Raw genomic sequence first — 25867 nt, forward strand, 5'->3', positions numbered from 1 at the left:
GTTATATATCCCCTTTCCCTTCCCTTCTGTCTCCTCCTCCGTCTTCCCACAAGATCTCATAATCATCCTTATCTTTCTCTCACTCCCCCCCCCTCTATCTCTGAGATATTCTCTTCTTTATCGACATTATCCTCTCCGTAACTGTCAACACTCTCTCTCTCTCTCTCTCTCTCTCTCTCTCTCTCTCTCTCTCATTTTTCTATGGTTTATCAACAGTTTCCTCTTTCCATTCTTATCATTATACTCACTTTACACACCACCTCTCTTAACCAATGCACATGAATGCATTTCCCATCAAAGTACATGTACACATAATACCACCAGCGTACATGTATACATCTTCCACAGACATACATCTAGCCTACCAACATCATCATCAATGTACAAGCTCACCAAAGGGTTCTGTAACACCTGGGCTTGTTAGATGTGTTGTAGGCATAATATAACACAATACTGTATGTAACTATATAGCTATAGCTAACAATATGTAGAACAGGTAGTTATGTCTGAGTCCTCCAGGAAGAGTTAGAGAACACATCCCCTTGCCTAGACGAACCAGGAATGTCAATTCACATAATGTATATCCACAACCCTTGTTGTCCCAGACCATCAAGAATTCTTAACCATACGATGTATTTCAAACTTTCTCGTAGGCCAGATGAACAAGAATTTCATGACATATCCAAACACGTGGAGTAACCAGCCCTAGTCAATTAGTCCACGTGATAGGATATTTACCATACACATCCTCCCCACGCTCTATATAATGTTGGAGAGATTCCCTTCAGATCAGAAGGGGGTTAGAGAAAGGGGAGAGAAGGGTTGGTGATAAGGTCCGACGTTAATATCATGCTCTACTAAACTGAAGCTCACCTTTTTTAAAACTTCGTGCAACAAACTTTGTAACCCAAGAGTTCTGTAACTCACCTCGTTGACACTACGTCTCACTACATAATTCTGGCTGAGCTTAACGATACATAATCAAGTGCCATATCTCACTACAAGTACCTAAAACCACGCTATCGAGCTTGGTGGCCAGATAACCTTGTCTGTATAATTACACCCTCGCCTACGTCTACTTACAGTGTGACTGGAGCATAGTAGGACTTGCCATCCCTCAGTGTTTGATGTGCCTCACTGACCTAATCTTACCGGTAGTTGACAGCTCCTCGAGGAAGCAGTTCAAAGTTAATCCTAGTGTACGGATAAACTGAATGTTTTCTTTCATGTTATAAAATTTCCTTGCAGTCTGCTTCCTCCAAGTTAGGTGCATACACATACTGCACCTGAGAGAGGTGTGTAGGGAGAGCCTTTACTTTTTTTTTTTTTTCTCACATTTAGATTAGCAACGTACATCTGTCAATTTTATTCCCAATACTTTCTCAGCATGGGTCGTGAGACCTTATGAGGCACTACTTGTCCTAGTAACTCCTTGTTCTAACTCTTAAGTATTGAGCCCAATAGTTATCCTGCAGGTGAAATAGATAAATACTCAGAGCAAATGAGAGAGCTTAGTACTTCGTTCATATAACCCAACTACATAGCCTCCTATTGCCTATAACATTCGTGAAGTTTTTGGTGAGTGTGTTCAGTTGCGAATATAAATATGAATCCAATTCATTACAACTGACAGTGAAACAGTGAACAATGACTTCAGAGACCCAGTGTTGCGATGTATGTAGCCCAACAATCTTTTCAGAATATTATGTATGGGTTCTTAATTGTTTTATTTAAAAAGTGGAACGATGCATTTGTCCATGACTGTACATAAACACCCTTGGTTCACCACCACGTAATCACACTTCATCTCTTTAATCTCTCTCTCCATCCCAGCCATTAATTTACTCTGTTTTTAGCTTCATATTTTTGGCCATTATTTATTCCTCTTACTTCCCCCTCCCCCCCCTCTCTCTCTCTCTTATTTTTCCACCGTTCCTCTTTCTCTTATTTCTTGTCGTCATGATGCTTTCTCGCTCTTTTATTGTCTCTTTCTTTATATTTCTGTCCTTATTTGTATGCTTGTTTCTTCTGTAAGGTAATTCTTACGTATCTCCCTACGATCCTGTCTGTCAACAAACTTCTTATATTTTTTTCTTTCTCCTAATTTCTTTCGTTCGGTTTCTTCCTTTAATAATGCTTTGTCTTTCTTCCACTTGGTTTGTTTCTTTCCCTCATTCTTGTTTTGTGTGTCTGTCCTTTTGCTTTTTCTTCTTGCTATTTTCTCTCAACCCTATATTTTCCTCTATTATCGCCCGCCTAGCAGGGCAATAATGTAATCGCCTGTGTCTATATGTGTGTCTGTGTGTGTCTGGCTATCACCAAAATAGCTATTAAAAAAAAAAAAAAAAAAGGGCAAATTGTACCCAGATATTATGGGCAGTATCCCGGAATGTATGGCTTGTTTGTCAATAATATTGACGAAGCTGCGATGATACGCCTGAGATTGCCAAAGAATTTTGAAAAAAAAAGTATCATCCTGCTTTCTCTTTTACCTTATCATTATTCACCATTTTCTATTGCACCTTCAACAAAGAAAACGGCCATTTAAAGAGTAATTCTTAGAAAGTCTTCAAAGGCCTGTTATTCCCGATGACCTTCCCCTAAATAATACCCCTGACTTCAGGGTTCTGAATGCTAATGCGATATTTAACACAGCAGGAATAAAAAGCAAAATCTGAAGACTTTTTTTCTGATTTGACGAAGCTGCGATGATATGCCTCCAATTGCCAAATGATTACTGATCAAGTTATGCCTCTACCCACCTATGGTGGAGAAGGCATTGTTTAGTCTGTTCGTCCTTGCGTGCATGGGTGCATACGTGCTTGCATATGTCTGTAACACTTTTCTGAGCTCGATATCTTCCGAACTCATCGACGGATTTTCGTGATGCAGTTTGAGGAGGTGATGATGTGATTAGCTTAGCTAGGTCAAAGGGTCAAAGGTCGAGGTCACAGGAGTCGACTTTGTTTATCCTTGTGAGTGCAATATCTCCTGAACCCTTTGACGGAGTTAGACCAAGCTTTTATCAGCGATATAGTATGAAAGGACAGTGAATAGACATGGTCAACAATGTCGAAGTGTCAAAGGTCAAGGTCATTCGACTTAGTTTATCCTTCTGGGCATGATGTCTCCTGAACCCCCTTGCTGGACTTCGACCAAATTCTTGTCAGTGTTAAGGTATAAAAGGACGATGAACTGATTACGTCAGCATGGTCAAGGAGTCATAGGTCAAGGTCATAAGGGTGTGGGAGCCATATTTCCTGAACCCCTCTATGGATTTCGACCAAACTTTTGTCAGTGATACAATATGGTGGGATGATGAGCTGATTAGGTCAACAAGGTCAAGGGGTCAAAAGTCAAGGTTATATGGGTTGACCTGTTTTATCTTTAGTATCATTATTTTCAATTCATAGTGAAACCTGTCATGGAGGTTGTATGGCGAGTCCATGTGCAAGGCCTGGCAGAGGCATAGGCTACCAAGCTAAGCTCTGCGTCGACGGTTCAGGGTTCAAGTTCTCGTCGTTTATTTATTTATTTTTAGTGATGGCGGGCGATACGCATTAGTGGACGAATGCTCTGACATTCTCTTTGGTCTGTTCGTCTCTTCCTCTCTATCTCTTCCGTTCGTCTGACTATCTCCAAAATTATATTTGTGTCTGTCTGTCTGTTTTTCTGTCTGTCATACGCTCTACTAATTCTTTATTCTCTGTTTTTTCTTGGCTGCACTTAACACTTCCAGAAGCACCTCATTTCTTATTCTTCTTTATTTTTCATTTTCTCACTTTTTCCATCTTGTTCTCATATTCTCTCCTCTCTGTATCCTCTCGCCCCTTTAAGCCCCCCAAACTCCCCCCCCCTCTCTCTCTCTCTACACACACACACACACACACACACACACACACACACACACACGATACTAGCATTTCACCAGTCCAATACAATTACATAGTTAAAATGAACAGCTGAGCATCCTGTGCAATATTTATAACTAATAATTTATATAGCAGAGCCCCATAACATGATGGCTTTGTCTAACCCTTCCATTTCAATAAATCTATCCAAAGCTGAATACAGTCGTCAGGAGGTATTAGTCTAAATAGTAAAGTCAAGCTATGTATGTTTGTGTCTGTCTGTGCGTTTGTTTGTTTCTTTTATGAGAACGGTAATAGATATTGACCTAATCCTTTTAGCATTCGCGCAGGGTAAATCCAAGGAATGTCAGAAAGAAATGAAAGAAAAGCATTCGGGAGCCGAATGCTAAGCACCCTTCCAGAATATGCTGTTGGCCAAGTCCAGTATTTGGGCTATATCTCGATACCGTGAAGGTTTCATGCTGACAGCACAAGCCGTTAGTGAGATACTGTATACTGGTGCTAAAGGTGGGGAGTCAAAACTAGTTGACCTTTGGCAGCCATTTTGGTGATCTTGACCTTGCCCCGACTGCCCATTTCGAACTCGGCCAAGATTTTACACACACACACACACACACACACACACAGGCAGGCAAAAACATTATCACCCCGACTTTTAATGGCGGACGACAATGATGATCGCGCAAGACGCGATGGCGCGAAATTGTCGAAAATAGCGGCAAGCGAAAATACGCGATAATTTTTTCTACTTTTTGTCAGAACTGGTTATTGCGAGCTCAATATAGGTATGGAAACAATGGTAATGGCATTTGCAAACAATTTGTGATGGAAAGGCTATTAAGTAGTTCCGCAGTATTTTGCTGGAGAGCACTAGTAAATCAAATAAATATAAGTATAGTTTCTTCCTGTCCCGTCATAGAAAACTTGAAAACGGCATACCCAGTTCACCGATATGCATGCCGATTTCGTTGAAATCGATGTGCTCACCTTCCCCTATTTCTGATCGTATTTATATTAGGGAGGAGGCTTATCCCCTTCAAGAATCATTGGGGGATCACGCTTCCCTAATATCACTTTATGGAAGAGAGTCCTTTGTACAACATGTTCTAAAACGTCAGAGCCATATCTGCCATCCTTTCACTATTTCTGAGAATTTTTACTTTGGTTAGGGGGCTGACCCCACTAAAAATTTTGGTTGGAAAATTGTCTATAGTGGAAAACCTTCGGAGTAACCAGACGAACTCATCTGGGCAGTTTCATTCATATTCATCAAGTTGCCTTGGAAGAGTTAAAGCACAATCACGCTCACAGACACACAGATGGGCTGAATCTCTCGCAGCTGTATAGGACGAAGTGCCAAAAATGATGCGTCATGCGTCGCAGGACTGACAAATAAATAAATACATAAATACGTAAGTAAATCTGCAAATAATAAATAAGTAATTAAACAGACAAATAATGAAAAATAAATAATGTAACGTCCCCGGCTGAGGTAATAAAGGACCGAGTCTGCTGGTAATGGAATGGGCAATATCTGTATTATCTGATATCTGGTTTTAGGTTTTCATTCATCTTATCTTCTTCCTTTTCCCACACTGAAACTGAGGTTAAGATGGTTCCCTTTATTGTTTCAGGAAATGGGTTAAATCCAAGTCGTTTGATTCCGGATGTCTGACATTAGCACTGGGATGTAGATGATACTTGCTGAAATAGTTTAGTTACCCCCTCCCACTCTTTCTCCATCTCTCTGTATATATAGAGAGAGAGAGAGAAAGAGAGAGAGAGAGAGGTAGACAGAGAGATAGATAGATAGATAAAAAATCTGCCTTTGCTACCGCCAGACATTCATAGGACACTTTCAATTTAAACTGAAGGGATTAGTGGGCTTAGCCTGATTCTCGTGGTGTTATGATGCTCCTGAGTTTATTATTTTAGTAATTTCTTTTGTTCAATCTGTTTTCAGGCATTATTTATTTATATTATTTTAGTCGTTTCATAAGTTGATTTTATTGTTTTTGTGTCGTTATATCATTATCACAAACGAGCGAGCGATGTTTACTCTCATTTAAGTTTGGAAATGAGCGGCCCGGCCCTACTCGACCGTCTGGCTAAGCAGCAGCTAATAACTTTACTCCCGTGTTAAGTAGAGTTGAAATTATTTCTGCATTTGATACGGTAGGCTACATTCGCTCAATAATTTTATCAGTTAAAAACTATCCCATAAAGAAGTAGAACCCCTTGGAATATCGACTTTTCCAAGTGTGTGTGTGTGTGTGTGTGTGTGTGTGTGTGTGTGTGTGTGTGTGCGTGTGTGTTGTGTGTGTGTGTGTGTGTGTGTGTGTGTGTGTGTGTGTGTGTGTGTGTGTGTGTGTGTGTGTGTGTGTGTGTGTGTGTGTGTGTGTGTGTGTGTGTGAGAGAGAGAGAGAGAGAGAGAGAGAGAGAGAGAGAGAATGTCTTTCGTTCCAGTATATTTTTGACTGTTCAGGTACCGCCGTGAAGAAATAATACATCAGAGGGAAACTGTGATAACATGGAGCTCGCTCGTCCTTCAGGCGCTCACAAAGCGAACTTTACTGGTATTAATTTATTGTTTCATGGAAAAATTTATTATCGAATCATGACATTAATATTCTGGTATGCAGTTATTATAAACTGAAGTGATACTTGTAAACAAAGCTATTAATATCATATAAGAAATATGAAAACTGAAATGGTTAAATGAACTGACACCGGAGGAGATGTCAGGGAGCCTCCTAAATACACGAGAAGAGCCAGAGGTCATTAGTAGTTTATAAACGATTTGTTTCCATCTGACGGAATTAGAACACTACCACAACTGAAATAATATGTCAGGTTTACAGGAATTTCGATGAGCTTTACTTACGACCTTAAAGTGAATCTCCTTAGTTACTAGTGAAAACGATCTTTCAGCCTAATTATTTGTGGTTATCGGCCTAGCTGATTTTGGTTTGAGACCTTTTTCAGGTTAAACACGCTGTAGTGATGGGGTGGTGGAGGGTTGGTGAGAGTTAGGTAGCCATGTTATGCAGGGGAAGATGAAGTGTGGGAGCGTCAATGGGCAGAGCTGAGGGAGAATTAGGGGTTGCCTATGTAAGATAGAGGATGGCGTGGTCTGAATAGGGAAAGGCAGGCAGCATAGACGGATACATACAAATGGTGATCGTTTATTTTTTAAGAGTACACACACACACACACACACACACACACACACACACACACACACACACACACGCACGCACGCACGCACGCACACACACACACACACACACACACACACACACACACACACACACACACACACACACACACACACACACATCACTACAAGCACGTGCTATTATTAACTTGATAAAATGCGCATACAAATATTTGCTCATAGCCCCAACACTCTCTCTCTCTCTCTCTCTCTCTGTATCCATCTATCTGTCTATCTATTGCCAGACGCCTTAATCCCGTAGGGGGTGGCCACAATCAAATTGCCTCCATGTCGCCCTGTCCTCCGCCATTTTACTGTCCTGCTACCAACTCACGCACCCCTCTCTCATATACCTCTCCACTCCATCCCTCCATCTCATCCTTGGCCTCCCCCTCCCTCTCCCCCTCCACTTCACTCACATACACTCTCCCCGTTAGTCTCTCACTGTCCATCCTCTCCATATGGCCACCTCAATGTGATTCTCCTATCGCTTCCTATCACATCCACATCCACACCACAACGATCCTTCATTTCGTAATTTGTCAGTCTGTCTCTCCATGTAACTCCACATGCTCCTGTCAAATAACTCATTTCCACAGCTCTCACTCTTGACTTCTGTCCTTCCAACAAGGTCCAAGTTTCACTTCCATACGTTAGAGTTGGCATCACAATACTGTCACGTAGTAACCTTTTCACTTCCATGCTTACTTCCTTGTTTCTCATCACTGCTTTCAAGGAACCAGCAACCTTTTTTCCTGGTTATACGCTTTCAAGCACTTCAACCTCCAAAATTCCATCCTTACTCATCACACTACTCAAGTACTTAAACACACTCACATTTTCCATTTCCTCCTCATCCAACCTCACCGTACATTCACTGACTTCACCTCTTTCGAAGTCCATAACTTTACCCTACATTCACTTTTAGATTCCGTTTCTTACATACTCTCCGAAACTCATCCAGCAAGCATTGCAGCTCCCCTTTGTCTTCACTTCACAACACAATATCATCGGCACACAACAGTACAGGGAGTTTCCAAACACTGCCCTCTCTCATTAGGGCCGCTCCAACATCCACTGCCCTACCTTGTATCTCTTTTATAACCCTATCCATATACAGACTGAACAACCATGGAGACATGACACATCCCTGTTCAACCTCCAAATAGAAAAATTAACTTAATTCACAATCCACACGCACTGCAGCCTTAGCACCCTCATACATACTCTTCATGGCATTCAACAACTTCCCATCTACTCCATATATTTTTAATACTTTCCACAATCCTTGTCTATCCACCCTGTCATTTGCTTTCTCCAAATCCATGAAGGCCGCATTCAACTTCTTTCCTTTCTCTAGAAACTTTTCCACTGAAGATCTAAGAACGAATATCTGATCTACACAACCTCTTCCCCTCCTAAACCCTCCCCGTTCTTCTCCAACTAATTCCTTTGTTATTTCCCTAACTTTCTCAGTAAGTATCCTACCATATACTTTTTCAATTACACTAAGAAGGCAAATGCCATTATGATTACCACATACTTCTTTTTCCCATTTTCCTTTGTACAAGGGAATAATTTTACCTGACTTCCAATCCACTGGGACTCTACCTTCCTCCCGAGCCAATCTGCACATCTTCCACATCCATTCTACTACTATCTCTCCCATGCTTCAGCATTTCACCACACACTCCATCAATTCCTGGGGCTTTCCTCATTTTAACTTTCTTCATTGCTTCCACAACTTCCATCCTACTGATTTCTTCATCTCTTCTCACATCTCTCCATCTCCCAGCCACTCCCCAGCCACTTATACTCCCATTACTTGCATTCTCTATGTTCAACAATTCGTTAATGTGTTCTCTCCATCTGCTCACTTTTTTTTCCTTCTCCACTAGTACAATAATCTTTTTTTTTAATGCAAGAAAGAAGGAACCAAAGGCCATAAGCCCGCAATAACTGTTCCTTCCAAGTGAAAAACAAAATACAAGAAGAGCCAAATTCAAGATCCGGTCATTTAGAGATGCCTGGACACTGCGTTTGAAAGACTGGAGATCGTGGGAAGCAGGAAATACAGACAGGAAATGCAACTAACTTCTTTGGCACCCTGTTTAACTCTCTTTACCTCTTTCCAGAACATTTTCTTACATTCCCTCCTCTTTACATTCAAATTCCTTCCAAATTCCTCATCGACTCTCTTCTTACTCTCTCTTGCTAATCTTTTCACCTCTCTCTTCCACTCTACATAGCCTACAACTCTCTCTTTCGTCTCTCAACTTTTTCCACGCCCCTGTTTCTCACCCACTCGATAAATGCTTTCTGCTTTTGTGCCACAGCCTCTCTTACCTCTTCAGTCCACCATGCTGTTCCCTGCACCCCCTTTCGTCTTCTCTTCCCCTACACACCACCTCGCATGCTGCACAGATTTCTTCTATGAATATCTTGCACACACCTTCCACGTCCCCCATTTGTTCCAATCCATATTTACCCAGTCGCTCCTCCAGTTCTCTCTTATATTCTGCCCTTTTTCCATATTCTTGTAACCTTTCCACCCTCCTTGTATGAGCTACTTCCTCTTGTCCTTCCCTTCTTCTATTTCTTCATTTCGTTTGGAGGGTGGTGGTCAGAAAGTCCATTCCCTCAACCTCTATATACTCTTGCATCCATTACGCACCTTCTCGTCCTGTCATCCACACACACATAATCAATCATTGCCTTCCGTTCATTCAGTTCACCATCCACCCTTCTCGTCACTGGCCACGTATACCTATGGATCATTTTTTGCCTGAAGAGCGTATTGGCTCTCACCAACCCCTTCCCGGCACAAATGTCCACTAAAGCACTGCCTCGCTCATCTGTCTCTGCAGGCACATCCCACTCACCAACTACTCCGTCCACCTTCACATTCCCTACTTTTCCATTCATATCTATCTATGTATTTATCTATATAGATAGACAGATGTAGATATCGATATATATAGATATAGATATGGATATAGAGATAGATAGATAGACAGACAGATATACATGTGTGTGTGTGTGTGTGTGTGTGTGTGTGTGTGTGTGTGAGAGAGAGAGAGAGAGAGAGAGAGAGAGAGAGAGAGAGAGAGAGAGAGAGAGAGAGAGAGAGAGAGAGAGAGAGAGAGAGAGTTCATTTTTTTGTCCGTATAGGGTATGTATTTATTTATGCATGTTTATTTATCCGTTTGTTTGTTAAATATCTGTCTATTTGTCTACCTTTCCCTTGCTTTTTTATTTCCTTTCTTTTCTTCTTTCGTCTTCTTCGTAAAGCAGGATTACCGTAGCACATAAAGAAAATCCCTGGTTTTCTTCCAAGCACCTACGTCAAGCAAGTAGTGCCTCATAATCCAAAGAGGAGTGGAAAAAATCGGTAAATACGGCAATAAGAACAAACGCGACCATAAAAAAAATTAGCTCCCAGTACCTTGCTTATCATGGCGCAGGTGTTTAAGATGCCAGTAACTGACGTAGTCAGAGGGAAAAAAGATCCTAACACTTCATCTTTTATATCTCCTCTGTTGGCTTGCACTCTGAAACTGAGTCTTGGTATGTTCCTCTGCCGATTGGTAATTCATTTCTCCTATGATGCACTACGAAAAAAAAAAAATGACGGACATGCCCTAAGTGTGAAGAAGACGAACTGGAATGGTGGACGAACGTTTGTCCCTGGCTATACGAGGCTTTCGTGCCTCCATCTGTGCACGCAATCAGGTGACTCACTGTAAACAGTGTACTCTTCAGCGTGCCTTAATGGGTGTTGCTGGGCTCTTCACTTAGTTTACTGCTCCCTTTTTTTCCCAGGCTAGCTTAATGAATTTAAAGGCTGGTGGGTGGGGCAGGTGCGTGGCCAGGTGTGTGGGGAAGGTTGTGAGGCATGAGGGGCAGATGTGCTGGGCACGTGTGTTGGGCAGATGTGGTGGGCAGGTGTGAGGGGCAAGTGTGTGGGGCAAGTGTGTGGGCAGGTGTGTGGGGAAGAAGTATGGGGAAGATGTATGGAACAGGTGTGTGGAAGAGATGCGTTAAGACAGTGCAGGACGGGTGTGGCGGGCTTGGGAAACAGTGTGTATTAGAAAAATTAGTGAATGGTTCAAGAGTAATGTGTGTGTGTGTGTGTGTGTGTGTGTGTGTGTGTGTGTGTGAGAGAGAGAGAGAGAGAGAGAGAGAGAGAGAGAGAGAGAGAGAGAGAGAGAGAGAGAGACAGAGAGAGAGTAGAGGGAAAGTAAGAGGGAGCTCGGATGAAAAATGAAATGAAAAAAAAAAGCAACGAAAGAAATGGAAAGAGAAAGGGAGGAAGTACACAGGAAGCTGCTGGCGATGGCTTAAATTTGATTTCTCTCTCTCTCTCTCTCTCTCTCTGCCTTTTGACTTCTTTCCTCCATTTTGGTCAGTGATCAATCAAATGCCACCACCGTCAAAACACCTCTCTCTCTCTCTCTCTCTCTCTCTCTCTCTGTTTATATCTAACTATCTATAGACTGACAAATTAATATTTATCGTCCGCCTTTAGCAAGGAAAGGCGGTATAGTTTCTTCAGTGTGTGTGTGTGTGTGTGTGTGTGTGTGTGTGTGTGTGTGTGTGTGTGTGTGTGTGTGTGTGTGTGTGTTGGCAAAATATTTCGATAAGTTATTTACGAATTTTCACCAAACTTTCAGGAAATAACAACTACGTGGATGTGCAGAAGCCTTTTACTTTCAGTAAGGAACTGATCAGTGATGACCGAATGCCAGCCACCACATATTTTTTAATGTGGATTGGCTTCTTGTGAAACGCTGTGACTGAATCCCACTGAGTTTTGCGAATATCGGCCTCCTTTAGCATGGCGAGGCGATGTAGTGTGTGTGTGTGTGTGTGTGTGTGTGTGTGTGTGTGTGTGTGTGTGTGTGTATGTGTGTTTATCTGTTGTCAAAATATCTCGTCTTCAGATCTGGTTTGTTGGTATCTTGTACCTTAGCCTACAAAATATTTTGGCGAGTGATTAGCATTCGGCCCCCGAATCCTTCTGTTTCATAATGTAACTGCTTTTCTTTCACCCCATACCTCTATGACTTCCGGATTATCTCCCATCTTTAGCAAGGGGAGGCGAGTATAGATTTCGTGTGTGTGTGTGTGTGTGTGTGTGTGTGTGTGTGTGTGTGTGTGTGTGTGTGTGTGTGTGTGTGTGTGTGTTGGCAAAAATTCTCGAAAAGTTGTGGACGAATTTTCACCAAACTTTCAGGAAATAGCAACTATGTAGATGAGCAAAGTATATTACTTTTGGTGAGAATTTTGCCAAAACCAATATATTTATCATCCGCCTTTAGCAAGGTGAGGCAATATAGTTTCTTCAGTGTGTGTGTGTGTGTGTGTGTGTGTGTGTGTGTGTGTGAAAGTTTGTTGCCAAAATATTTCGAGAAGTTGTTTACGAATTTTCAACTAACTTTCAGGAAATATAAACTATCTAGATGTGCAGAAGCCTATTACTTTGGATTTGATCAAAGATGACCGGATGCCAGCCATCATATATTTCCTAATATTGATGGGCTTTTCATGAAACATGGTGACTGAATTCTATAGAGTTTTGCGAATTTTCTTTACATTTGGTTTGCAGGTAGTTTTTACGTTAGCCAACAACATATTTGGCGGACGAGTAGCATTCGACCACAGAATGGTTTTATTTCATTTTTAATATGGGTTGGCGTTTTGTGACACGCGGTGACTGATTTCCGTAGAGTTTTGCGATGAAAGAAAACGATGGATTGGCTTTTTTGTGTGTGATGTGCAGTGACTGAATTCTGTAGTTTTGCAAAAAAAAAATGCAAATTTGGTTTGAGGTAGTTTATACCTTTGCCAACAGCATATTTTGGTGGGCGATCAGCATTCTGCCCTCCGAATATTGTTCTTTCAATAATAAGAATTGTCTTTTTGTAAAACGCGGTGACTGAATTCCGTAGAGTTTTGCGAACTTCAAATTTGTTTATACAGTAGGTAGCTTGTCCCTTACCCAGCAACATATTCTGGAGGGCTATTAGCATTCAGCCCCCGAATGATTTTGCTTCATTCGTCTTTCTATCTATTGCCAGACGCCTCAATCCCGTTCGGGGTGGCCATAAACAAATCGCCTCCACGTCGCCCTGTCCCCCGCCATTTCACCGCCCTGCTCCCAACTCACACCCCCCTCTCACATATACCTCTCCACCCCATCCCTTCATCTCATCCTCGGCCTCCCCCTCCCCTCTCCCCCCCTCCACCTCACTCACATACACTCTCTTCGTCAGTCTTTCACCCTCCATCCTCTCCACATGGCCAAACCACCTCAGTGTATTCCTCATAACGCTTCCTATCACATCCACATCCACACCACAACGCTCCTTTACATCCTCATTTGTCAGCCTGTCTCTCCATGTGACTCCACAGGCTCCTCTTAAATAATTCATTTCCACAACTTGTGCCCTTCCAGCAACGTCCAAGCTTCACTTCCATACGTTAGAGTTGGTATCACAATACTGTCATGTAGTAACTTTTTCACTTCCATGCTCACTTCCCTGATTCTTACCACTGCTTTCAAGGAACCAGCAACCTTTCTTCCCTGCTGTACCCTTTCAAGCACTTCACCCTCCAAACCTCCATCCTTACTCAAAGTCATCACACTACCCAAGACTTAAACGTACTCACATATTCCAATTCCTCACCATCCAACCTCGCCGCACATTCACTGACTTCACCTCTCTCAAAGACCATCACTTTACTCTTCCCTCCATTCACCTTTAGATTCCGTTTCCTACACACTCTCCCAAACTCATCCACCAAGCCTTGCAGCTCCCCTTCGTCTTCACTCAACAACATAGTATCATCTGCAAACAACAGTACAGGGAGTTTCCAAACACTACCCTCTCTCACCAGGGCCACTCCAATATCCACTACCCTACCTTGTACCTGTTTTATTACCCCATCCATGTACAGATTGAACAACCATGGAAACATGACACATCCCTGTTTCAACCCAACCTTCAAAGAGAAAAATTCACTCAGTTCACCATCCACACGCACTGCAGCCTTAGCATCATCATACATACTCTTTACAGCATTCAACAACTTCTCATCTACTCCATATATTCTTAATACTTTCCACAATCCTTGTCTATCCACCCTGTCATATGTTTTCTCCAAATCCATGAAAGCCGCATACAACTTCTTTCCCTTCTCTAGAAACTTTTCCACTAAAGATCTAAGAAAGAATATCAGATCTACACAACCTCTTCCCTTCCTAAAGCCTCCCTGTTCTTCTCCAACTAATTCCTCTGTTATTTCCCTAACTCTGTCAATAAGTATCCTACCATACATTTTTCCTATTATACTAAGGAGACAAATTCCCCCACGATTACCACACACTTCTTTTTCCCCTATTCCTTTGTACAAGGGAATAATTATACCTGACTTTCAGTCCTCCGGAACTCTACCTTCCTCCCAGGCCAATCTGCACATCTTCCACATCCTTTCTACTGCTATCTTTCCCCCATGCTTCAGCATTTCACCACACACTCCATCAGTTCTTGGGGCTTTCCCCAATTTAACTTTCTTCATTGTTTCCACAACTTCTATCTTACTGATTTCTTCCTGTCTTCTCACCTCCCTCCTTCTCCCAGCCATTCCCCAGCCACTTATACTCGCATTACTTCCATCCTCTATGTTCAACAATTCCTTTAAGTGTTCTCTCCATCTGCTCACTTTTTCTCCCTTCTCTACTAGTAATCTACCATTTTTATCTTTCACTCCCCTGCTAACTTCACTTCCACCCTGTCTTACTCTCTTCACCTCTTTCCAGAACATTTTCTTACAGTCCCTCCACTTTACACTCAAATTCCTTCCAAATTCCTCATCCACTGTCTTCTTACTCTCTCTTACTAATCTTTTCTCCTCTCTCTTTCTTTCTACATATAACTCTCTCTTCCTCCTCTCAACTTCTTCCACGCCCCTATTTCTCATCCATTCATTGTATGCTTTCTTCTTTTGTGCCACAGCCTGTCTCACCTCTTCATTCCACCACGCTGTTCCTTGCACCCCTCTCCGTCTTCTCTTCATCTCACACACCACATCACATGCTGGACATATTTCTTCTGTGAATATCTTGCACACACCTCCCACGCCCCCCATCTGCTCCAATTCATATTTGCCCAATCTTTCCTCCACTTCTCTCTTATACTCTGCCTTTTTCTCATCCTCTTGTAACCTTTCCACTCTCCTTGCAAATACTCCTTCTTCCCGTCTTTCCCTTTTTCTATATCTCCATCTTAGTTGGATCTTGATTCTGGCCACCATCAAGTAGTAGTCAGAAAGTCCACTCCCCCAACCTCTATAAGCTCTTGCATCCATTACACATCTTCGCATCCTTTCATCCACACACACATAATCAGTCATTGCCTTCCTTTCATTCAGTTCACCACCCACCCTTCTCATCACTCGCCATGTATACCTGTGGATCATTTGATGCCTGAAGAGGGTATTGGCTATCACCAACCCCTTCCTAGCACAAATGTCCACTAACGCACTGCCATTCTCATCTATCTCAGTAGGCACACCCCACTCACCAACTATTCCATCCACCTTCACATTCCCTACTTTACCATTCATATCACCGATCAAAAACACTCTCATTCCTTCCAAACTTTTCTATGCACACTTCCACATTTGTCCAGAACTCTTCCCTCACTCTGCTTGCACGATCTTGCTTTGGCGCATACACACACACAATCGCCCACATTTGTATTCCAACTCTCACTCTTACCCACCCAATCCTTGACCCAACTGATCCATACTCTCCTATGTTCTTCCATCTTTTACTCACAACTAGACACACTCCTTCTTTTGCCCTCTCATTCTCACCTACTCCTGCACATATACCCCATCCATATTCCCATTATCTCACCCTCTCACCTCACCATTTATTTTCAGTTACTCCACATACATCAACTTTCGCACCCTCAAGCACCTGGACAATCTCTTTCTTTCACCTCATCATTCGCTCCTCTTACGTTCCATGTTCCGATTACCATGTCCTTTGTCCGGTCCTTGGTCGTCATCTTTTGGTCAGTCCTTGTCCGAGGCTTCTTGTTCTTCTTTTTAGTTATTTGTTTTCCGTGGAGGGGCACTAGCCCTCCGCCAACCCTTTAGTCGCCTTGTACGACAAGCAGGGATACCGGGGGAGTATTCCTGAAAAAAAACCCTACCCCCAGGGGGGTAGTCTGTCTGTTAGGGTATCTATCTGTCAGTATATCTATGTACTGTATGTACATCGTCATCTGCATGTGTCATATACAGTATGCCTTACCCACGTGGTTCTTTACATATTTACCTCTCTTCTCTGTCTCTCTGCATGTTTGACTATCAGCCGACTCTATATTTTGGCTTCTCTGTTTATCTGTCTGTGCCCATCTGTCTGTCGTTCTGTTTATCAGTCAGTCAGGTTATCAGTCAGTCAGCCAACCTATGTATCTGTCTACCTAATCTATCTGCTTGTCAATATCTGCGTATTTTTGCCTGTCTCGCTATATAGATAGATAGATAGGTAGATATAGATATAGATTTAGATATAGATAGATAGATAGATAGAGATAGATAGATAGATAGATAGACAGATATCCTTTGGCATCCATTCATTCACCAAGCTAATTCCTAACTAATAATTACATAAGGACACCTTACTCCTGTCCCCACTTTTCCCCCCACCCAGGACGTAAACCCAATACCTTTAAAGTACGATACCCGCTTTAGCCATTGAGCCTAGCGTCGTGTTCAAGTGGTGGGGGAGGTGAATTCATGGCCGAATATGGAGAGGCGCGGGTCTGACTCTACTGGAGTGAGGGAATACTGTATGGGAATTTGAGAGAGAGAGAGAGAGAGAGAGAGAGAGAGAGAGAGAGAGGACCAATGCTGGGGAACTGACCCACACCTATGCCCTCAAACGCCACACAGATATTGTGGTGACGGTCGAGATATTCTTGGATGAAGATTTTGTGACTATGAGTGACCTTATCTCTGGGTACTGCCACTGGATTCGGTATTGCTAAGGCGGACAAGATAAAGGAGTAGCTGTCTTACTGAGATGGATTACAGGTGCAGACTCTTTCAATTCAGATTCCAGAAGCGCTAGAAATGCTTTTCTTTAGCGTTATCCTTGCCGACAGGAACGGTTTCTTACTTTGTGCTCTCTACTGCCCACAGTGGAAAAGCTATGTCCACGCTGCCTTCCTCACTGAGCAGCTTGACCATATCATGGCAACTAATAGCGGCCAGAAATGTCGATGTGGGTGACCTGAACCAACATCTGAATCAGCGTGCATTCACAGAGCTTACAGTGGTTTAGAGGCTCGTTAACCATGCCAGCTTCCGAACACACATATGTGGAGGCTCACTGAACCCTGTACTCACGGATATGCCTGAGAAATGCGTGCAGTGCCGCTCTCTGGAACGACTTGGCATCTCCAATCATTTTGCTGTGCTTTCCTAGATTAAACTCACCCCAGCTAGAGAGGGAAATTAGCCAAAAGGTCAAATGGCTGTTGGAACGTGCAAACTGGTTGTCAATTTGGCAGGCATTGGTCACTACTGGCCGGGACTCGATTCTTTTTGGCAGTGTGGACCAAGATGTAAACATTCTTTCCACTACACTGCTCAACCTGCAACAGCAACGTGTACCCCACATGACATACACAGCTGACCCAAAAGATCGCTTGATTCGGGTACTGATGTCGAGTTACTACAGAGAATAAGTACAAGGCATGAACCTTGTACTAAATGACCTGCTTGGTGAAACAAGACCTTACACAAGAAATCCTGGAGGACAATGACCAGGACAACAGAGTGGGCAAAGCAGACTTGAAGCAAAGTCTCACAGTCTGATCATAAGCAGTAGTAGACCCTAGTGAAGAAGAAACAAAAGCATCATCTCCCATGAGAGGATCCCTGCACTGAAAACGCCAGGTGGTGAATTGGTTAATCATCTTATCTCCCTCCTCTCAGCTGCCAGTAAGATCTTCGAGAAGATAATAGTGGACTAACTGACCACCTTCCTTGAAGTGCATCATCTGCTGTCACTGCAACAATCTGGATTCAGGAAAGGACGATCAACATCTGGCCTGTTACTTCTGCTCTTCCAACTCGTAGAATGATAACCTTGATTCGGGCCTGGCTACCCTTGTTTATGGTTTTCGATATTGCTGGATCACTGACTGCTTGTGGCACGTTTGCTTGTGGCATAATTGGAGAGCATGGGTAATGGGAGATCTGCTAGAACTTCTGTCCAATTACCTAACGGGCCATAGTTCCAGCATCGTCTTTAACGGACACACCTCAGTCAGGTATCCAGTGGAAGCCCCTGTCCTACAGGGATCAGTCCTTGGTCTCATTTGTGGAATATGTATTTCACGACCACATCCGAAGCAGCATCAGCTTATGCTGATGACTGTATACTACACTGTCTCGACACTTCTCAAAGTTGGAGGTCACTCCTAGACGACGTCTTATATTGGGCATGACGGTGCCAAGTCAAGCCTGCTACCAACAAAACTCAAACTATGGAAATCTCAAGTTCAGAAGTTGCAAGGGAAGCTGAAGCTTGGACAAGACAACTTACAGCTGCAAGAATACATCAATATCCTTGGAGTGGATGTTGACTCCAAGCTTCAGTTTGACTGCCATTTTCAAAGCGTGGCTCGTTAAACCACACTGAAGGTGTCACTGTTGAGAAGGAAGAGGAACCTTTTTAAAGTTGATGGCCTACTGACCCATTACAAGGACAAGGTTCGGCTCGTTATGGAATACGCTTTCCTCACCTGGATTTCAAGTGCTCGCTGTCACCTTAACCTGCTGGACAAAGTTCAACAACGTGTCATACGCCTCATGAACAGCATAAAGGAGGAATAATAACGGCAACAGAAACATCAAGGAGCAGAGAGCTGGTAACTAGACGCTTAAGAGCATCGCAGAAAGTCAGCGCCCTGACAGACCTACACAAGGCACATGTGCAGCCCATGACACACCTGGGGGACCAAGGGTCCCTGGAGGAGAAGTGAGCGCAGCACAAGATCGGTGATGAGCATCCATATTCTCCTGGGGGTCTCATTCTCATACCACCAGGCATCAGCGTGCCTTCTCTGCCAAGACAGTTGCCTTGTGGAACATCTTCACACAGATGTGGACGTCCAGCCACTAACAACACACCAGATCAAGCTGGTGGACCACGCTTGGTGCCGGACACGCCCACAGTTGTCAAAGACTTCACAAACCATCTTAGGGTTACGCTTTATGACTGACTACCTCAAGAAAGAGGCATATTTAGCTTGTAAAACTTGTAGCTCTAATTTCCCTGCATTCCTTGTATAACTGCTGAGAGAGAGAGAGAGAGAGAGAGAGAGAGAGAGAGAGAGAGAGAGAGAGAGAGAGAGAGAGAGAGAGAGAGAGAGAGAGAGAGAGAGAGGTACCGTATGTGTTGCAGGCGGGCCCGTCCCAGCATGGGTGACAGATGCACGTGTGGTCACCTCTCACATGGCCGTTCACACACCTGGTGAGACAGACAAAAATATTAATTAGTATGGTAATGGCAGGTTTATGTGGTACAGTAAGGTGTGGTAAGGAATGAAGAGTGGTAGAGAGAGAGAGAGATATGGTAAATAGACAGGTGTTGTATTGATGTGGTAGACACAGGTGTGATAGAGACGGGTGTGGTAAATCAGGTAAGGTAATGAGGCAGGTGTGGTAATGAGACAGGTATGCTAGAAACAGATGTGGTAGAGACAGGTGAGGTAGAGACAGGTGGAGTATAAAGGTTAGTGTTGTGGAGACAGGCGTAGCTGATGTGTGTGTGTGTGTGTATGTGTGTGTGTGTGTGTGTGTGTGTGTGTGTGTGTGTGTGTGTGTGTGTGTGTGTGTGTGTGTGTGTGTGTGTGTGTGTGTGTGTGTGTGTGTGTGTGAGAAAATAAGTGTGTTTTCAATGGTTTTTTGGTGGCAGGTCTGGGTAAACAGGCTGGGTTTGGGAATAGCACAGGAAATTATATTGTGGCGGTGTGGAAACCAGGAAGTTGGGGAAGAGGAAGGAAGGGAGGGAAGGAGAGGGAGAGAAGGAAAAAGGGATGGAGAAAGAAGGAAAAAGATTAAAGGAAGAGCAGAGAGAGAACGAATGAAGGAAAGGGGAGAGAAAGAAGGAAAAAGAAGAGAAGGAAGGACAGAAGGACAAGGGAGAGAAGGAAGCAGAGAAAGAAAAGGGACAGAGAGAAGGAAAAAGGAGAGCGGAAAGGAGAAGAGGAAAAGGAACAGAGAGGGAGATAAAAGGAAAGAGCGAAGGAGAGAGAGAGAGAGAAAAAAAAAAGAAGAATGAGGGAGGGAGGAAGGGAGAGTAGGATGTAAGGAAATGCAAGGGAGTGGGAGAGGGAGACGGAGACATGGAGAGGGGGAAGGACAAATAGGAAGAGATGGTACTGAGATAGAACGGAAAAGTTGTGGAAGAAAGGAGGAAGAGAGGGAAGGAAAAGAAGGGAGGAACAGAGAGAAAATGGGAAGGGAAAATAATTGAAGAAATGAGAGAAAAGTGACGAAAAAAAAGAAACCATATCAGGAGGAAGAGAAGGACGGAAGGAAGCATGAAGGAAAAAAACCTATCAGAAGGAGAGAGGGATGTAAGAAATGCAATTATGGAGGGACGAAGGGAGAGAAGGCAAATAAGGAGGGAGGGAGGGAGAGAAAGCAGTTATGTAGGGAGGAATGGAAGTTAGGAAATGCAGCGGGTCAGTATCAGAGTTACATATCCTACACTTTTCATCCTTATTGACAGCCATTGTAGGAGAGAGAGAGAGAGAGAGAGAGAGAGAGAGAGAGAGAGAATAAGATGTTACTTTCAATCTCGTGTCTGCCTGTCTATCTATCCGTTTAACTGTGTTTGCTTTCTTTACGCCCTCCTTCTCTCTCTCTCTCTCTCTCTCTCTCTCTCTCACTTCCTTCATTTTCTCATAATCCCTTCCTCGCTCTTCCTCTCCTTCACTTCCACTCTTCCTACCTCCCTCTCATCCTTCCTCCCCCTTTCCCTCTCCCTCCCTCCCACCCTGTGACTCCCTGTATGTATGTCAGTGATCCCTGCAATGGCAGTCTTGTCCATAGCCGGAATAATTCCAGGTCCAGATGGATTCCTCCAATTGGTTTGAGAAAGTGTTCACCAGAATTTACTCCTGTTCTAGTTAAATTATTCAGACTATGCATACGTACTTCTTCATTCCCTAACTCTTGGAAAGAGGCCAATATCCACCCAATTTCGAAGAAAGAAAATTCCTCCGACCCCTCCAATTTCAGACCAATAGCTATCACATCTTCTCTTGGTAAAGGATTTGAGACTGTAATTAATAAGCAAACAGTTAAACTTCTTGAATCCAAAAACTTACTTAGTGATAGTATGGCTTTTACCACAAAAGATCCACTGTCGATAAACTCAATCTTCTAACTCGTACCACCCATCAATCAATTGACCAAAATGGAGAAACCGATCCAGTAGCCCTTGAAATTTCTAAAGCTTTTGACAGAGTGTGGCACCATTCCCTACTATCCAAACTCCTTTGATATGGCCCATCATTTTTTGTTCCTCTGATTTCCTCATATCTTAGCAACAGAAAGATGAGAATAAAAGTAGATGATGTATATTCCAATTTCCACTTGATTAATCCCGGCGTGCCGCAAGGGTCAGTTCTGGCTCCAACCATATTCCTAATTCATATTAATGATCTCTTATCTATCACCCAAAATCCCATTCATTTATATGCAGATGAGCCAACACTTCACAGTTCATTCACACTTATACACCCATTCACAAAGTTTAATATCTTTAACTCACGACTCAGTACAGCAATCTCCATAAATCAAGACATATCCAAGATCTCTTAATGGGGTCAATATAATAATCTCAATTAACGCCAGAAAAACCAAATATATACTCGTACAGTTTATTGCCTGATTCCTATATTACCTTCAATGCTACTAAATTCCTATCTCTAAAAGTATTAAAATTCTTGGTGTTTCACTTAACAACGCCCTCAGCTGGACCTCTTATGTTACATCGCTTGCTAAAACCGCTTCAAAGAAACTTAGATTATTGTACAGAGTCTGTAACTTCTTCACTGGCGAGAAAATAGATATAATTTACATGAGTCATGTGCTGTCTCAGCTGGAGTATTGCTTACCCTTGTGGAATGGATGTGGAGAAGTTGCACTAAAACAACTAGACAAAATTCTGAGCAAAGCTGTTAGAATTATTAATAACCCTGTCATTACAAATAAACTACCTCCCCTACAAGTAAAAAGGAATGTTGCTTCCCTTGCTTTATTTTACAGATACTTTTATAGCATCTGCTCAGACGAAGTTGCATCCATTGTGCCACACATCCACGCCTTCCCCCACCCTACACGGGTATCTGGTAGCACTGATGACTAGACTGTCATACTGCCATATTGCAGAACTTCTGCCTATCAGAAGTCTTCTAATCCCTTTACTGCATATCTTTGGAACTCGCTTCCGCAGAGTGGTTTCCTCCCAAATTCAACCTACGGCTGTTCAAGTTCAACTGTTACAGACTGTTACGTTGGAGGAATCTGGTGCATGGATTATTTTTTATTCATTTGTTTTCCTCCTATTTTGTTGTTTTAAAAAAATCGAAAATTTTGTACACTGGTGGTACGTGTACAGGGAAGTAGATTTTTGTTGCCAGTTTCTATTTTCTCTTTTTGGTTCCCCCCCTTCTCTCTCTCTCTCTCTCTCTCTCTCTCTCTCTCTCTCTCTCTCTCCAATAAATGAATCACCTCGCCACAACACAACCAAGGAAAGAGTGGGAGCTATTGTAGCAACATTCTCGTGCTCACCTGTATTGTGTGTGTGTGTGTGTGTGTGTGTGTGTGTGTGTGTGTGTGTGTGTGTGTGTGTGTGTGTGTGTGTGTGTGTGTGTGTGTGTGATATTACACCTTCATACACTTTCATTAACATCAGTATAGTACCGCAATACTGTTGTAAATATTCTGTTATTAATATGGATATAAGTCCGCAATGTCGTTGGCTCAGTAAGAAAAATAATATGGGCTTGGATGAATGCCTGTCGACTGCACGGGGGTCATTAAGGCAGACAATCAGTATTTAGCCAAGCTAGCAAATCTTACCCTGAGTGTGACACTCAGCAGATGAATTTAAACCTACGTTAGGGAATGGAACTCAGATATCTTCACGTGTGAGCTACTTGTGCTAACCATTGCATCATCACTTCCTCTCTTGGGAGGCTCCCTAGATCCTCTTCTTTAGTGATTATAATTTTGCACAATACATCTTCCAGAAAAGTGTTCTGTTTTACATTATTCAATTATACACACACACACACACACACACACACACACACACACACACACACACACACACACACACACACATATATCTATCTCTCTATCTATCTATACATATATATATATATATATATATATATATATATATATATATATATATATATATATATATATATATAATACAAAAGAGAACCAAATTCAAGATCCGTTCATTTCGAGATGCGTGGACACACTGCGTTTGAAAGACTGGAGATCATAAGAAGTAGGAAATACAGACAGAGGGAGACAGTTCCAGAGCTGACCCGTTGCATAAATAAAGGACTGAGAGTAACGGTTAACTCTTGCCTTGCAGAGCTGGACAGAAAAGGGATGAGAATTTGTTGCTAGACGGGTGCTACGCGCCCGTCGTGGAGGTGGAGTGATGCAAGCAGACAGATCAGAGGAGCAGTGACCACTGGACTAGCGATGGAAAAGAGATAATGATGCAACAGTGCGGCGAAGAGACGGAGGTTGAAGGGTGGCAGTAAGAGGAGGCGAGTTGATGAAAAGCCTTTGACCACCATACTCAGAAGAGCTATATGTGGGGAGCCTCCCCACACATGAGAGCTGTACTATACACTGGGGCGAATAAAACTCGTGTATAAAGTCAACAACTGTGCAGGGGTAAAGAAGGAACGGAGTTGGCCTAACACACCTAATCTCTTGGAAGCAGATTTTACAAGATGTAATAATTATGATCTTTCCAGGTTAAGTCCCGAGTGAATGAAACCCCATGTATGTTTAAGGATGATGCAGGATTAAGCTGGATATTATTAAACCTTAGTGGGTACTCCTGTGGAAGATTTTGTCGGGTTGATAGATGTTAAAAAGTGAGTTTTTGATGCATTAAAAACAAGATTATTTTTACCCCAGTCAGAGATACGAGCCAAGTCAGACATTAGATGTTCCATAGCCTCTTCCCTTGTTTGTTGAAGCAACTGCTGAAATGGACGTTGCGAGAACCGTATGGAAAGGTGAGGAGTGGAATCATCTGCGTATGAGTGAATATAGGTTAGATGTACAGCTTAGAAGCTAATTGATGAATAAAAGGAAGAGAGTTGGTGATGGGACAGAGCCCTGAGGAACACGACTACTGATGGATCTAGAAGAACGATGGCCGTCTACAACAGCAGCTGTAGAACGACCAGAAAGGAAGCTATTTATGAAGGCACAGATAGAAGTTTAGAAACTGTAAGAGGGCAGTTTGGAAACTAAAGATTAATGCCAGACTCAACAGAAAGCCATTGAGATGTCAAGTGCAATGGCAAAGCTTTCGCCAAAATCCCAAAACGTGGATGACCAGGTTTCTGAAAGGAAGGTGAGAAGATCGCCAGTGGAGCGTCCCTGACGGAACCCATACTGACGATCATAAAGAAGGATGTGATAGAAAAGATGCTTTAAAATTCTTGTGTTAGGAATATACTCGAAAACTTTCGAGATTTAGGATGTTAAAGCAATTGGACGATAGTTAGAGGGTTGGGAATGGTCACCCTTCTTTGGGACCGGCTGAATGATAGCAAACTTCCAGCAAGAAGGAAAGATACAAGTTGATAGTCCGTCTATTTATCTATAGCCAGACGCCCTTATCCCGCAAAGGGTGGCCGCAGACAAAAGGCCTCCAAGTCCTTCTGTCACCCACCATTTGACTGCTCTCCCCCCAAATCACTCCCCTCTCCCTCATATACCTGTCAACTCTATCCCTCAACCTCATCCTCGGTCTCCCCTTCCCTCTCCCTCCCTTCACTTCACCAACATACACCCTCTTAGTAAGTCCTCCATTCTCCATTCTCTCCACATTTGATAGACAAAGGCAAAAGAGTTTATCTAGGCTGGGTGTTAGCACAGAAGCACAGTTCTTCAGGACAACAGGAGGGATCCCATCAGACCCATATGCCTTGTTGGTACTGAGGCCAGTGATGGCAGAAAATACATCAGCTGAAGAAATTTTAATGTCAGCCATGAGGAAGTCTGAAGGGGGAAGTGATGGAGGAACAGCACCGGAATCGTCTGAGGTGGAAATGGAGGAGAAAGTCTGAGCGAAGAGGTCTGCTTTATCAGCAGAAAGAATAGCTACAGAGCCATCCGAGTAGAAAAGAGGAGGAAGGATGATGAGGTAAAGTTGTTTGAAAGGATATTGGCAAGATGCCAGAAGAAGCGGGAAGAATTCGAGTTGGAGAGTTGAGAGCATTTAGTACGGATAAAATTATATATATATATATATATATGTATATATATATATATATATATATATATATATATATATATATATATATATGTATGTATATATATATATATATATATATATATATATATATATATATATATATATGTATATATATATATATATATATATATATATATATATATATATATATATGTA

At 42.6% G+C, this 25867-nt stretch overlaps 1 protein-coding gene across 1 annotated transcript in view; it reads right to left on the bottom strand.

Moving 5' to 3' along the window:
- Window positions 1–25867, bottom strand: part of LOC145405583 (uncharacterized) — a 60339-nt gene that overhangs the window by 20012 nt on the left and 14460 nt on the right. Inside the window, exon 2 of the mRNA XM_080276909.1 lies at window positions 19566–19645. Coding sequence (XP_080133035.1) covers window positions 19566–19645 — 80 coding nt within the window. The remainder of the gene's footprint in view (window positions 1–19565; window positions 19646–25867) is intronic.

This window comes from Coenobita brevimanus, chromosome 67 (assembly GCF_032717465.1).
Source record: "Coenobita brevimanus isolate Jiangsu-jjx chromosome 67, ASM3271746v2, whole genome shotgun sequence".
NCBI lineage: Eukaryota > Metazoa > Arthropoda > Malacostraca > Decapoda > Coenobitidae > Coenobita > Coenobita brevimanus.